General features: G+C 40.8%; 1 protein-coding gene across 1 annotated transcript; it reads left to right on the plus strand.

The window, feature by feature from the left end:
- Positions 1-72: 72 nt before the first annotated feature.
- Positions 73-16,797, plus strand: LOC149736177 (tyrosine-protein kinase receptor Tie-1-like). The gene is made up of 30 exons (XM_089878997.1): positions 73-746; positions 1,829-1,974; positions 2,175-2,307; positions 2,615-2,790; positions 2,929-3,052; positions 3,512-3,643; positions 4,035-4,178; positions 4,450-4,609; positions 4,848-4,923; positions 5,683-5,763; positions 6,010-6,172; positions 6,416-6,575; positions 7,577-7,722; positions 8,459-8,593; positions 8,857-9,051; positions 9,320-9,429; positions 10,333-10,525; positions 10,611-10,795; positions 11,267-11,533; positions 12,023-12,158; positions 12,372-12,538; positions 12,850-12,967; positions 13,315-13,447; positions 13,836-14,034; positions 14,177-14,321; positions 14,564-14,847; positions 15,051-15,235; positions 15,549-15,686; positions 16,173-16,278; positions 16,389-16,797. The coding sequence occupies exons 1-30, from the start codon at positions 695-697 to the stop codon at positions 16,458-16,460; spliced, it is 4,461 nt and encodes a 1,486-aa protein (XP_089735123.1). The 5' UTR covers positions 73-694; the 3' UTR covers positions 16,461-16,797.
- Positions 16,798-17,242: the final 445 nt, after the last annotated feature.

The raw sequence follows: 17,242 nt of genomic DNA on the forward strand, positions 1-17,242 counted from the left end.
TTATAACATGGGTGTTCTGTTTCATACACCTCGTGCCCGCTTACGAGTTACCACGTGTGTAACTTTGTGGGTGTTTTTACTGTAGGGCAGACAATATGGGCAACTCATTAGTGACCACAAACGCCCACAATGGTAGCAGCATCGAGCCTCGAACCCGTATTTAACGGAAAACACTAGAAGAAATTTAGTCGAGGGAGTAAAGTGGGAAGGATGTAACAGCGTCGTAGTTATTCTAGAATGCTCCGTGAGAATTTTTCCATTATGACGCACTTCCGGTTTCTGTCGCGTCGTTACCACGGTTACTTCTGACGTCATAATAGCGGCTCGCGATCTTTCGGTTCTAGAATACCTGAGAAACATTACAGAATTAACTTCGCGTTTGTCGCGTAATGAAACAACGAGCTGTTATGACGTCATAAAGCAATGCCGGTGAACAACAGGAAGTAGTTTCGAGGTGACGTCTCGAAAACGTCGGAAATTCTTGGATAATTTGAATGAGAAACAAACTTTCTCACAAGTTTCGAGACGATACCTTGGAATATTGGGTTCAGTTATTCTTGGTTCATCAGCTGCATGCATTGTTTCTTCATTGTTTCGTGACAATGAGGTTTATAGAGCTTGGCAGGCGAGTAAAGGGGCCGACAGCCGCATAGGACTTATTTATTGACATCCCACAGGCAGATATTTGTGTAAAATGTTTTGTAAAATTTTTCTGATAATTTTTGTCCAAGTTTTGAACTCCCAAGGTGAGTCGATTGTATTTTATTGTGATGTTATAATTTACCATTGTTTGTCACTATGAGGATTGTGACGTATATTTGACTCGTAACACGTGACTCTGTCAGCTTCACTGATTGGTCAATTACTCAACTTCCGCATACGATTGTGACGTAGGAAGTAATCCATTGTTATTTGTTCCGGTTTTTATTAATTATCGATGATTAAAGCTTTAATCGCTTTGTATTTGTCTGGCTGGGAAAATGGGAAATAATACTCTGTTATGAACTAGTGTGGAGGAAGATGGGACACTTTTAGCACATAATATCCAAATATCCTGATCGTGTTTTAAACAATTAACAACGGTCTGTGGGAGTTGTGAGGATACGGTTTATATTTCTTTGAATGTCTTTTTTTACTACCAAATGGAACGAGAAAACAGAGTAAAAAGTGTCCCATCTTCCCCGTTCTACTTTATCAGTATACTGTTATACTGTAGTATTTTTTTAAAAAAATGTCTTTATTCTTAAGTTTTGTAAATTGGAACACATTTTGGACACGACTCAAAAATGCTCACAAATATACATACGTGGTTTGCCAAGTTAGAAAATGCGAAACGCGAAAAAGAATTTTTATTACCGCGCGTATTAGCATTAGCATATATACATATATTGCGTAACAATTCCATTAAGACTAAGAGAAGAGGCGAAATAAATATCTAATGGTGAACTATCAGTTAGACTTTTATCTGTTACGTATTGAATATTTCAGCATATACTTACAACAACAGTCGTTATAACACAGGTGTTCTGTTTCATACACCTTGTGCCCGCTTACGAGTTACCACGTATGTAACTTATTTATCCTCGCATGGCAGGGCAACGACAGTCGTTATAACACGGGTGTTCTGTTTCATACACCTCGTGCCCGCTTACGAATTACCGCGTATGTAACCTATTATCCTCGCATGGCGGGGCAACGACAGTCGTTATAACACGCGTGTTCTGTTTCATAAGAGTTACCACGCATGTAACTTTGTGAATGATTTTTGTTTGACTGATAATCTGGACAACTCATCACCTAATCGCTTTACTAAACTCAGTGTTTCCAGGTCGATTACTGTTAATCAATTTCACCCCAATATCCGGCAACACTCGTTCAACGTACATGCTCTGTACCGACCTCATGCGGAACTCCACACGCTCACAACTCGGCCTCCGGAGGGCGTTTCCGTGGAGATCGAAAACCAGTATCAGGGTATTTTATTTTGAACTTTTATTGTCCCATTTGGTAGTAAACAAAGAATATTTACAGAATTATTTAGCCGTAACCCCACGCCTCTAAAAGAGCGTTGTTGAATGTTAAAAATACGATTAGGAAATATGGGATTTAGCTGCTAACGGTATCCCATCTTACCCCACAGCACTATAATACGTTATATACACTTTATATTACAGGCACTGCAACGGCCAGCATTTAACAGGCAGGGAATGTTATATAGTTGGCATTATAACCCATTGGTGGCAACGGGGGAGTTTATTTGTGGGAGGAATTTGGAGGAAGTACGAGCTTTTAAAATGAGCGAAAAAGGTTAGTTGTTGGGCAAGTAAGTGGTCATATAACTTTTTTTCGTCGGACAGTTGCTCTTGTTGGTATTTGGTTGACTTTTTTTTCTCGCCAAGGCTACAGTTATAACGACTTTAATAGGTACGTAAAAACTACTTCGACCTTTACGTCTAGCGCGTTAGTAACGCTATGTGGGGAACAAAGGACGACTAAGGGGGAAAGGCATTCTCGACGTTTCCCCGATTTTTTTTCGACTTTTCCACCGATTTTTTTCTAATAAAATTATTTTTTTCTAAACTTCACCCAAATATATTTCTTTCATACAACTCAGGTCTACTGCGACCGGAAGCCGCCACTAAAACAGCGCTTCTTGGTGGCAATGTCGTGATACGAATGTTGCCCGTGACGTCATCATCTAATGACGTCACCACCGCATCTACCCCGAGAAAGACCACGTGGTTAAAAGACGGCCGCCCATTGGACGAGAACGACCCTAGGATTTGGACGGTGGGATTATATTTAGTTTACCGAATTTGTATAATTGGGCACGTAGTTGCCAAACGCGTCTATTTTCGTCGAATAGTGATAATTTAACGTGCCCATTCATTAAAGCTTAGCTCTCTTGTTTATATAATTTGCATACAGGCGGAAAACGGGGGTAGAGCCCTCGTCATCAAAAACGTTACAAAACACGACGCAGGCATCTACATGGCCCGATTATCTGGACAACCTTATTATTATTCGGCCGCTACACGACTATACGTGAGGGGTGAGTGGATTGTGACGTCACACTGGTTGACTGTGACGTCACATGTTAATTTCTTATTATAACGTTACCTAAGCGGTTTATCGCAATATATTGTCTGCAAGGTGTAACGGTCACACCTTTTATTGAATAAATATTATAATAAGTTATAATCACTGTTGTTTTACGGTGTTTTTACTACATTGTACTGTCACTTACACTTAAGTTTTGTATTTTATTTATCAATAAGCGTGTCATATAATGCCGGTTGAACGTCACTTCCCGTCTTTACGGTCGTGTGAATTGAATTCTTAAAACATTCCTTGTTTACAATCAAATATGGTAAGTAAAGAGAATGATACGTGTCCCATCTTACCCCAAACGCGTCCCATCTTACCCCATCCTACTATACAACAAATATAATTGATTATTAATTCATATTACTAATATATTCACCTGTTAACCTGTGTTACTACCGAACAGATTGTCCGTTAAACACGTGGTCTTTGAACTGTTCCCGCCCATGCATTGTGTGCAATAATGGTGGGGTGTGTAGCGCCTCCAGTGGCGAATGTGATTGCCCAATCGGATTCTACGGTCGTCATTGTGAACGAGGTATAAATGATATATTAATATATTTATGTATCAATGTATGTGACATTAATGCGTAGATGTTGTTGTTGCCAGGTGTTTATATAGTAGTGTGGACTGTGGGGTAAGATGGTACACGTTGCACTGTATTTCCCTCCCCCCCCACATTTAGTAGTAATCAGATACTATTTACAGAAATATATAACCGTTTCCTGGACCCTAAAAGAGCGTTGTTGGTTGTTTTAAACAATCAGGAAATATGGGATTTTCGTGCTAACGGTATCCCATCTTACCCCACAGTACTCTATGTATTATAAGACGTATAAAAGGTCTTAACAAACACGAACGCGATCTGTTTCATAGTTATAACATCCATTGTTATCTGAATATGACATCATAATCACAATTATTACAGCTTGCCCGTCGAATCGCTTCGGTGTCAATTGTACGTTAAGTTGTGATGACGTCACTAATGACGTCACATGCCGTGGAGTCCAGATGTGCCTGACCACTGGATGTCACTGTGCTACAGGGTGGAGGGGAGCTAATTGTGATGAAGGTATGAACCCTTGTTGCATATGATGAAACACTATGGTAGATTGACTGTGGCTTATCTACAGTCGTTATAACACGGGTGTTCTGTTTCATACACCTCGTGCCCGCTTACAAGTTACCACGTGTGTAACTTTGCGGGCGATCGTTTATCTGTATAGCCGACAATTTGGACAATCCATTAGTGACCACTGGGTTGGATCAATGTTACGATCTGTGGAAATTATTTTAAAATAAGTTTTATAACAAATATAACAACCCCTTATCCCTATTTACAGTTTGTCCACCAAACACATACGGACCAGATTGTCAACAAAGATGTTTATGCCGTAACAATGGTACTTGTGACGCACAAAGAGGTTGCGTTTGCATGCGTGGTTGGTTTGGACCGTCATGCAAGTCACGCGTGAAGATCAATAGTGATGTCATAATCAACCAGTAAGTGTGTTTGTTGTGTCATAAGTATCTTTTTGTACTGTGGGGTAAGATGGATATCCATGCGGTAGTAAACGAAGAATATTCAAAGAATTATAAAACTGTATCCTCACAACTTCCATAGACCGTTGTTAATTGTTTAAAACACGATCAGGATATTTGGATATTATGTGAATATGTGATAAAGGTGTTCCATCCCCCCCCACCCTACTATGTACTTATGTTTGTTACATTATTACAGAATGAACAATGGTAGTGCCTTGCCAACAGAGAGAGCTCCAAACATTTCATCGATTCGAGCTATCCCATCTTTCCAGGTAAAGTGTTTTGTTATCTTATTAATTATATAAAGTAGGGTGGGGTAAAATGGGTCACGTATACATACAATCGGTTGGGGGAAGATGGGACATTAGTATATATAGTAGGTTGGGGGAAGATGGGACATTAGTATATATAGTAGGTTGGGGGAAGATGGGACATTAGTATATATAGTAGGTTGGGGGAAGATGGGACATTAGTATATATAGTAGGTTGGGGGAAGATGGGACATTAGTATATGTAGTAGGTTGGGGGAAGATGGGACATTAGTATATATAGTAGGTTGGGGGAAGATGGGACATTAGTATATATAGTAGGTTGGGGGAAGATGGGACATTAGTATACATAGTAGGTTGGGGGAAGATGGGACATTAGTATATATAGTAGGTTGGGGGAAGATGGGACATTAGTATACATAGTAGGTTGGGAAAACGATGGTTCGTGTTTTCATTCGCTTTGTCGTCCCGTTTGTTTTAAACAAAGAATATTTACGGATTTTATAACCATATCCTCACGATTCTAAAAGAGCGTTGTTAATTATTAAAAAATAGAAAAATGTAAAAAACTATGATCGTTTCATTACACCGCGAACATGCGATGCATAATACAACTTCGCCCCATCACATCAAACATTCTATTTCTGGTAAATGGTTCAAAAAAGCTTGTTATTTGCCAAGTTGGGGTAAGATGGTTTATGATTATAATATCCCATCTTACCCCACAATACCATTGTGACATCACACCATGCATTATTACAGATCAATCGCAACCAAGAGGTTCGGGTCGAATGTTCGGTGACGGGGATTCCCCTCCCTGAACAAGGGGAAATAATATTAATGGTGAGTTGGAATTATCTTTTAATTGATTATTATTAATTGGAACTATATTTGAAATAATTAAATATTGAATGGTTTTTATAATTTCTTATCATGTTACTGCCTTTTCACAAAACTTGTTATTTAAAAAATAAATAAATGAAAACTTTAGTAAATAGTTTCTTTTTTCATTTTACTTTATCCCATTTCTTGTCAAATAAATGAGTGGTAAAATTAGAAATATATTAATTAATTACCCGACCCCCACAGGGTGAAAATGACGTTGAAATTTACCCGGTCCGTAACTCGATGACATCATCGCATACGACATCATCATTTGACATCATCATGACATCATACATCGGACCGTATCGATGCCAAGCAACCACCAGCGCAGGAAAAGCAACGAAAGATTTCAATTTTACAATTTCTGGCGAGTGATTAATAACATGGTGTCCCATCTTACCCCGCATTACGTTTATGTAAATAATTTACGAATGTAAAGACTGCTGGGTTAAATCTTATGAAACAATATATTATTTTTAAAAAGTCACCAAAATATTTGTGAAAAACTTTTTTTAATTATTTGTTTATTTTAAATAATCTTTTTTTTAATTTTAATTTATTCTAATTTTTTAATTAATTTTAAATTACCGATAATTATCACCTTGTACAGAACTCCCCACCCCCCTACACCCCCCTTACCTCATCACGAGGTCACCCACACGCCTTGTGATTGGTTTGAACAGTCGTAACTACACCGGGGATGGACCAATCACAGCACGGGAAGTTTGGTACAAACAAAAAAGTGAAAGATTTTTCAAAATTTCGAAAAGGTTTGAAAACTATTAAAGTTTTATCTAAATTTACTTCATTCTGTTCTATATGAGTGAGGTCCTACAGTGAGGCATGCCATGGGACCTGGGATTTAGACCAGAGTTGGCCCATTACCCCAACATTGTATATGCGCATTTTATTCTATATGGGTGAGGTCCTACAGTGAGGCATGCCATGGGACCTGGGATTTAGACCAGAGTTGGCTCATTACCCCAACATTGTATATGCGCATTTTATTCTATATGGGTGAGGTCCTACAGTGAGGCATGCCATGGAACCTGGGGTTTAGACCAAAGTTGGCCCATTACCCCAACATTGTATATGAACATTCTATTCTATATGGGTGAGTTCCCACAGCGAGGCATGCCATGGGACCTGGGATTTAGACCAGAGTTGGCCCATTACCCCAACATTGTATATGTACATTCTATTCTATATGGGTGAGGTCCTACAGCGAGGCATGCCATGGGACCTGGGATTTAGACCAGAGTTGGTCCATTACCCCAACATTGTATATGCACGTTCTATTCTATATGGGTGAGGTCCTACAGTGAGGCATGCCATGGGACTTGAGATTTAGGCCAGAGTTGGTCCATTACCCCAACATTGTATATGCACGTTCTATTCTATATGGGTGAGGTCCTACAGCGAGGCATGCCATGGGACCTGGGATTTAGACCAGAGTTGGTCCATTACCCCAACATTGTATAAGCACATTCTATTCTATATGGGTGAGGTCTTACAGCGAGGCACGCCATGGGACCTGGGATTTAGACCAGAGTTGGCCCATTACTCCAACATTGTATATGCACATTCTATTCTATATGGGTGAGGTCCTACAGTGAGGCACGCCATAGGACCTGGGATTTAGACCAGAGTTGGCCCATTACCCCAACATTGTATATGCACATTCTATTCTATATATAGCATTCACATGCGTGCTTTAATAGCAACATTAATGACATGCTATATAACTCAACACATGGTATTATTGAAACAGACAGTTAACAGGCAACGATACAGTGACCATCACCGAGTTGAAACCGGCCACCAAGTACAACGTGCGTGTAGTGTTAAGTAGGGAAGGTGGGGTATCGGGGCAAGGGGTGCCGGGACCAGTGGCCACTATGGAGACAGATTGTGATAGTGAGTTGAATGAAGTGACTTGTTTATTATCATTAGTAGGGTCGTTATAACACGGGTGTTTCATACATCTTCTGTTTCATACACCTCGTGCCCGCTTACAAGTTACCACGTATGTAACTTATTTATCCTCGCATGGCGGGACAACGACAGTCGTTATAACACGGGTATTCTGTTTCATACACCTCGTGCCCGCTTACGAGTTACCACGTATGTAACTTATTTATCCTCGCATGGCGGGACAACGACAGTCGTTATAACACGGGTGTTCTGTTTCATACACCTCGTGCCCGCTTACGAGTTACCACGTATGTAACTTATTTATCCTCGCATGGCGGGACAACGACAGTCGTTATAACACGGGTATTCTGTTTCATACACCTCGTGCCCGCTTACGAGTTACCACGTATGTAACTTATTTATCCTCGCATAGCGGGACAACAACAGTCGTTATAACACGGGTCTTCTGTTTCATACACCTCGTGCTCGCTTATAAGTTACCACGTATGTAACTTATTTATCCTCGCATGGCGGGGCAACGGCAGTCGTTATATACACTGGTGTTCTGTTTCATACACATTGTGCCCGCTTACAAGTTACCACGTATGTAACTTATTTATCCTCGCATAGCGGGGCAACAACAGTCGTTATAACACGGGTGTTTTGTTTCATACACCTTGCGCCCGCTTACAAGTTACTTACAAGTCTCTAACCACAGTTCCCCCCCTTTAACCCACAGAACCCTCATTACCCCCAACTATTACGAGTATCTACGCCATCGGGAACACCACTCTGTTTCTACGATGGGAAATCCCCCCAACCGATAAACTAAACGGAGATATTCTTGGGCACAGGATATTTCATCGCGAGCTGGGTGAGTTGAGGTTTGAACCCGGGATCTCTCATCTTTGTATTTTAAGGTTATGGTTAGATACTTAATGATTATATATGATTTAATACTTGGATACTAAGTTGGGGTAATGCCCATATAGACCATTTGGTGTAACGTATTTGGTAAAATACCTAAACAATTTATAGGATAAAAAAATGTTTTGTTACAGCGGTTACCCATATAATAAATGAAACTTAGGGGGAACTTGGTTTGCTTTGAACAATAACAGTTACTTTTAAACCCAGGCACTTGGAGCACCAGTAACTGGCGAATGTTGCAACAGAGTTACCAACAAACGAACACCAAGAACCAGTACAGGAACACGGCCACAGTGAAACAACTGAAACCACTCGCCGTGTATTTAGTTCGGATGAAGTTGTATAATTGTGCGGGGGATTCCCCTATATCAAAACCTGTTCGTGTTACTATGGGAGAATTGGGTGAGTGATGACATGATTAATGATGTCATAATAAATAGTGATGTCATGATTAATGATGTCATAATAAATAGTGATGTCATATTAACAAATGTTTCGCTTCATTTGTTTAATTAAACCAACCGTATTCGAACAAACAACTTGTGTTTTATAAATTATGTAAAACATGTGACCTAACATTACAGGCACAAATACACTGTCAGTGAAAAAAAAAAATCACTAAATAAAATCGATGTCATGATTACGTCATCGATATACCTTGTTGCCATAGATACACCGATCGGTCCTGATGTCACAATGACCAACCGAACGTCATCATCGTTAAGTTACGCTTGGTTGACTCCATCCAACACCCAACAATACACCATTGTTTCGTACGAGGTGATTTGGTAATTCACTAATTAGTTTATGGGGTAAGATGGATACCGTTAGCACATAATATCTGTTATATAGTTCTTATTTTACCCCAACCTACTGTACCATCTTACCCCAACCTACTGTACTATCTTACCCCAACCGTTGTACCATCTTACCCCACCTACGGTACCATCTTACCCCACCTACTGTACCATCTTACCCCAACCTACTGTACCATCTTACCCCAACCCGCTGTACCATCTTGCCCCACCCGCTGTACCATCTTACCCCACCTACTGTACCATCTTACCCCAACCCGCTGTACCATCTTACCCCACCTACTGTTCCATCTTACCCCAACCTACTGTACCATCTTACCCCAACCTACTTGAACCTACAACCATCTTACCCCACCTACTGTTCCATCTTACCCCACCTACTGTACCATCTTACCCCAATCTACTGTACCATCTTACCCCACCCTACTGTACCATCTTACCCCACCTACTGTACCATCTTACTCCAATCTACTGTACCATCTTACCCCACCTACTGTTCCATCTTACCCCAACCTACTGTACCATCTTACCCCACCCTACTGTACCATCTTACCCCAATCTACTGTACCATCTTACCCCACCCTACTGTACCATCTTACCCCAACCTACTTGAACCTACAACCATCTTACCCCACCTACTGTTCCATCTTACCCCACCTACTGTACCATCTTACCCCACCCTACTGTACCATCTTACCCCAATCTACTGTACCATCTTACCCCACCCTACTGTACCATCTTACCCCAATCTACTGTACCATCTTACCCCACCCTACTGTACCATCTTACCCCAATCTACTGTACCATCTTACTCCAATCTACTGTACTATCTTACCCCACCTATCGTACTATCTTACCCCACCTATAGATAATGTTCGAAGAGGTTGGAGACGATTCCCCAAACTCATTCAAGTATGACGGCAACACGACATCGCAAACGTCATCATGGACTTTCCATGATTTGGTTCCGTTCACGTCATATTCCTTCAAAGTTCGAGCGTATACTCACGAGGGTCCGGGGTCGTATAGTGATGTCATAATCAACCAAACAATGGAGGATGGTGAGTCTTTATTACGTCATAATGATGGTCAGAAGTTGAATAAGTGAATTCATTTATTACATCACTATTAATGACATCACTACAGCACCGAGCGAACCCTTGAACCTACAAGCTGACGTCATCACATCCGATGAGATCCATCTACGATGGGAAACCCCCCTTCACCCCAATGGGGTCCTAAGAGGTTACGAGGCCGAGGTGTTGAAAGGGGCGGGGCCTTGGATGTCAATCATCGATGAGTTGACCAATCAGACAAATCTGCTTGTGAAGGTATAATACATATTATTATCGGTTGAAATTTGAAATTCTTTGAGTATTAACATGACAGCACATGTGGGTATGTAACTGTCTAAACATGAACAAATGTATGATATTAAGCGTGATGTCATTTTATGTGATGTTGTTATATAAACATGTTGTTTGAGGAACTAAACTATCTTCATTGATGTTTGAGATTAAAATAACTTTTGACAATGGTATCGTATATATAGTAGGGTGGGGAAGATGGGACACTTTTTATTTTACTTTCTCGTTCAATTTGGTAGTAAACAAATAAATTTCAAAGAATTATGAAACCGTATCCTCACGACTCCCATAGACCGTTGTTAATTGTTTAAAACACGACCAGGATATTTGGATATCATGGGCTAAAGGTGTCCCGTCTTCCCCCACCCTACTATATCGGCTGTCCCGTTTGTCTCTGTTTTATGCATTTATTAAAATTAAACTCCCTGTTTCTAGAATTTAGATGAATACACATCGTACAGCTTCCGTGTTCGAACAATGACAATAACAATGGGCCCCTGGTGTGATGTCATAAACGTTATGACAATGAGCACTGTTCCGTTACAATCTCCCCAAATCATCTCCGTAAAAGTGACGTCACCACAATCGGTCATCGTAACATGGCTCCCAATACCCCCCTCACCCTACGTAACAGAAGTCACACAATACGAAGTCATATATACTGATGATATTCGGCAGAATGATAAACATTGGAGGTCAAAGGTGACGCATGACGTGAAAAAGTCGTTTATTTCATGCTTTTTTTAATTCATGTTTTTATACATTTTAGTTCCTATTTTTCATTGATTTTTTTAGGCCATCTGTTTCATACTTTTTCAGTCGTCAATATTTTGTGTTTAATGTTTATTATAACTCTGACCACACACTCATAGGCGCCAAACCTGGGGTGGCAGGGTAGGCAGGCCAAACCTGTCAATTTCTGCACTGCATTAATGAGTAAACATTAGGAACCAATACATTGTTATAAAGAATTGTGTGTCTAACTATCCCTGCCTCCCCTGTGTTTTTTAAAAAAATGGCGCCTGTGAACTTATATCCTATTCTATTCGGGTCAGGCCCTGCAATAAGGGATGCCAAGGGGTCTGAGTTTTAAGCCAGAGTTGCCCCATTACCCCAACATTCAGGAATCCCAAACCTTCTATGAAAGTATAACCTGATGACGTCATATTTACATTATCATTTCCTGTTTAGGTGGTTTCCGGTGACGTACTGACGATGGTGGTTGAGGAATTGAAACCAGACACCGTGTATTTCTTTAAGGTGGCGGCTAAGACACAAAATATTGGAAGCTTCTCCATACAAAGTACTGTACGTACCGCTAGTTTGGGTAAGTAGAACCCCATGTTTACAGATAACTCGTGTCATAATATTAATAAATTAAAAAATGTTTGCCATTAATTGCATGTTTGACCTTAATCTTAGGATTCGATAAAATTGATATTGAGGTCTGGTTGTAATCTGAATATTTGTGATGCAATAATATATTTACGGATGACGTATGTAAAAGTAACTTCATCGTAACAACAACAAATTATTTCAGGCCTTCCACCACCACCGTATGGCGCTGCAGTGTCAAACGTGACGTCATCGTCGGCCGTTATACATTGGTCCACAAGGGGGGGATACAGAGTCACCATTGTTAAACTTGTTTATTATCAAAAAGGGGGAAGTCCCATACGTCTTCTAGAAAACCAGGAAAAAAGAAAGGTAGGTTATGAGAACTGGGGGTTACTGGTTCGAGGCTCGATGCTGCTACCATTGTGGGCGCTTGTGTCCTTGGGCAAAACACTTAACGGCAATTGCTTCAACCCAGTGGTCACTTATGGTTATGGGTTGTTCAAATTATCAGTCACACATAAAACAATCACCAACAAAGTTACATACGTGGTAACTTGTAAGCTGGTAGGAGGTGTATGAAACAGAACACCCGTGGACTGTCGTTGCCCCGTGCAATGACTGTTGTTGCCTCATCACGAGAGGATAATAAGTTACATTCATTCAATCCATTTTTATTCCAGAAATCCCTGACCTCATTACAGCCCAATACATTATACACAGTTGAACTAATAGCCAAGAATTACGTTGGAGATAGTTCGGGCAACCCTCTTCTAACTTTCCATACAAAGGCAGGAAAAGGTGAGGTTCAAATCCCGGTCAAGGGACTTGTTAAATGGTGTGTTAAAATTTGGGTTATGGGTCAACTCTGCTTTAAATCCCAATACCTCCTGTGTAATCGCTGTAAAACATTACGCGTATATACAGTATGTTAACTTGTTCCGGTTACTATGTGGTAATTTTAAAAGTCTAGCAGTTAATTTCGTAGTGATGCTTTCGTAGTGCTACAATCACCTACAAAGTTGTAGACATGGTAACTTGTAACCGAGCAAAATGAAGCATTTAGGAAGAACATTCAATTATTTAATCAAAACTGCTGACGTTTGAATTTTAAAGAAACTGGCTCTTAACACAATGCTACACTCCAGATGGTACCTCCATATATGAAGACACCAACCTCAACCTTCCCTTCCACCGAACCATGATGTTCAAGATAGGGATGGGAATATTGGGAGGATTGCTCATTGTTATCGTCATTGGGTTCATTGTTGCGTATTACAGGTGTGTATGATGTCATAGGGGGTTTGGGGTTCGATGCTGCTACAGTTATAGGTGTATGTGTGCTTGGTCAAGACATTTAACGGAGATATTTGCCTTAACCCAATGGTCACTAATGGGTTGTAGCACCCTGGGTGTTGGGGTGATGGGGTAAATATAGGTTGTGTACTTGAACTTAACGACAAACCCTGATGATGTGTTGACGTATGGCAGATGAAACAAAACAAATGTTTGCCAGGAAATCTCTTTCACATTTATAATACACCTGGCAACAACAACATATATAGTAGGATGGGGCAAGATGGGACATGTTTTCCATCCTGTTTAATCATCTCACTTGGTGGTAAACAAAGAATATATACTTCATTGTGTAACTTTAAATCTACGTTAGATGTCGTAGTGTGACTCGTAAACGAATGAACCCACCAGCGCCTCGTGTGGAGATGGATTGTCTTACCGCCACCACACGAGCATCGACCTTTGGATCCACGTCACAAGGTGGCGGTATACACTCACGTTCAGCTACGTTGATGTCCAGCTACTCGCTACGATCGGGGAATTCGAGAGCACCGTCAACCTATTCAGGCCAGGTGACATAGAAACATCTTATATTTTCGCTATAACATTTCTTGTTTTTATTCTTTATGGGTAAGGTCCTTGTTCCGTGTTGTAACGACTGTCGTTGCCCTTCCATGCAAGGATAACGTTAGTTCATTCATTATTACTCCACAGATATTCCCTGAATCGTTGTCAATACCATGGGAGAACATATTATTTGAAGACATCCCTCTAGGGGTTGGTAACTTTGGCCAGGTGGTGAAGGCTGTGGTGCAGAAGGATGACAAGCTTATACAGACAGCTGTGAAGATGCTAAAAGGTGGGTGTGACGTCATTGATACGTCAGAGTGCCTGACGTCACAGAATATGTTACTCAGAACCGTATAACATCACTGTCTGTAAAATATGACAAGAACCACTTACAGCGAAGTGAGGGGATGTTTCTTTAATCTTGTATACGATAGAACAACAGTTCATTTACGTGTTTGAAAAAGCAATTGTGAGTGTACCATGACGTCACATGCAATGGCGTCACACACTAACCACGTTACTTCACCACAGATGGGTGTACATTGGAAGACAAACGCGACTTCCTCGCCGAAGTTGACACGATGATGCGAATCGGTAACCATCGTCACGTGGTTGCGCTAGTGGGCGCATGCGAGCATGACCACGTGATGTACCTCTGCACCGAGTTCGCCCCCCTCGGTTCCTTGCTACAGTTCCTACGTAGAAGCAGGAGGTTGGAGGGGTCAAATGGAACGTACACATCCTTGTCCCAATCCCAGCTGTTAAAGTTCGCTCATGACGTCACACAAGGGATGACGTACTTGAGTGAGAAACAGGTGACGTCATTTAGTAATAACGTCTGTCAAATGTCGCTTTGTAACATCTTGCGACGTCATTAAAATACGTAAAACGTTAGTGTGACGTCATCTAACACGTAAAACGTTAGTGTGACGCCATTTAAACACGTGAAACGTCATTATAACACCATTAAGACACTTTAAACACCATGTTGGTAGTTAACCAATGTTTAACCACACAGATAATCCACCGTGATTTGGCTGCCAGGAACATTTTACTTGGTGATGGATACGTTTGTAAGATAGCTGACTTCGGTTTATCCAGGGGGGAAGGGGTGTACGTGAAGAAGACGGTATCAAGGTTGCCTATACGGTGGATGGCGATCGAGAGTTTGAACTATAATGTATATACATCCAAGAGTGACGTGTAGGTATTCGTGACGTAGGTGTGGCGATGACATAGAGTGTTTGTGACGTTATATTGTAGATGACGTATGCAGAAGTTTTGGTAACGTATAAGTGTGTTAATGACGTATTAGTATTGAAGACGTAGGAAGTTATGATGACGTTGGAGTACTGATGACGTATGAGTGTTGATGACGTATGAGTGCTGATGACGTATGAGTGCTGATGACGTATGAGTGCTGATGACGAATATGTTGATTTTGTGTCGATAATGTGCGTGCTACTGACAAACTTGGTTCTTTACCAAATACCTGATAGAATTGTTATTTTTAAAGTTGGTCGTTCGGTGTTCTTCTGTGGGAGATAGTGAGCCTTGGGGGAACCCCCTATTGTGGGATGTCTTGCGCTGAGCTTTACGAGAAACTCCCCACTGGATATCGAATGGAAAAACCACTCAACTGTGACGACGAAGTGTAAGTTTCACACCGGTTCATGCTTTTACAGGTGGTAAAATATTATGTGAATGAAGTTGTCAGTTAACCCACAAAGTACATACGTGGTAACTTGTAAGCGGGCACGAGGTGTATGGAACAGAACACCCGTGTTATAACGACTGTTGTTGCCCGCCATGCGAGGATAAATATGTTACATACGTGGTAACTCGTAAGCTGACAAGAGGTGTATGAAACAGAACGCCCGTGTTATAACTACTGTCGTTTTCCCACCATGTGAGGATAAATAAGTTACATACGTGGTAACTTGTAAGCGGGCACGAGGTGTATGAAACAGAACACCCGTGTTATAACGACTGTCGTTGCCCCGCCATGCGAGGATAAATATGTTACATACGTGGTAACTCGTAAGCGGGCACGAGGTGTATGGAACAGAACACCCGTGTTATAACTACTGTCGTTTTCCCGCCATGTGAGGATAAATAAGTTACAATCCTTGATATCCAGATACGGGTTGATGTACCAATGTTGGAAGAACAGACCCTACGACCGTCCCACCTTCTCACAGCTCTCTATCGCCCTCGAACGGATGTGCGACGCGAGGAGTAGCAGGGTAAGCGTGATGTTAAACTCATTAGGAATGAATCTTACTGGTGGTTTAGCAGCCACGCTTTTGTTACAGTTTTGACGTCACTAAACTGTAAAAATCTTTTGTTGTTCCAGAACTACGTAAACACCGCGATCTTCGACGATTTTAAATTCGCGAACATTGACGTGAATGAAGAGGAGGCGTGACGTCACTATTAATGATGTCACCACGATTGATATGACGGAGTCGTTACGTCACTGTGGAAGGGGATTTTGTTTAAAGGCGTCATCAGTTGGGCACATCTGAGGCCTGGGGTTTATGTCTATTACCCCAACACCCAGGCTACTACCATCTAGACCCCACTGAGGCAGTTTATAGACACTCTGGAATAGAGATTCTATTATATAAGGGTGAGGTCTTCAGTAAGGCACACCTGAGACCTGAAATGTATTTTTTAAATCTATTCTTGGAATTGTGTTTATTATTTGCGCCATTTTTATCGTCGCCAAACAAGAATTTAAAATATATCGACTACGCGCTCGATTAGTTTCTTTTTGCGCGGGAAATTTAAAACGTAAAAAGTATGATGACGTAGGTAAACAATAACAATGCGTATTGTGAGAAGATATTTCAAATGGATTGATGAGGTAAAAGTAAGTGTTTGTTTATTTTATATATTCTTTGTTTTTTCCCGTATGTATGTCCCTTCGTTGCTAGCCCACAGACGAATTGCTGAAGCCGACAAAATTTAAAGCCCCCCCGCTTTATAAATGTGACCTATTTGTATATTGTATTGCACGAAGTATTTATAGAAAAAGAATATGTATAGGGAAATAACTTAAACGTATGCTGGTAATGTGGTCTTACTGTTACTATTTTAGTGGTTAAAACCTAAAATGCTATCTTGTGAAATGACAAAACAAAGTCATTTTATCAACAAAACAGGACAGCAAGTTGTTTGTTTAGTGATTGTTGAGTTTGTCTCAGT

The sequence above is a fragment of the Ciona robusta genome, chromosome 5 (assembly GCF_009617815.1).
Source record: "Ciona robusta chromosome 5, ASM961781v2".
Lineage (NCBI taxonomy): Eukaryota > Metazoa > Chordata > Ascidiacea > Phlebobranchia > Cionidae > Ciona > Ciona robusta.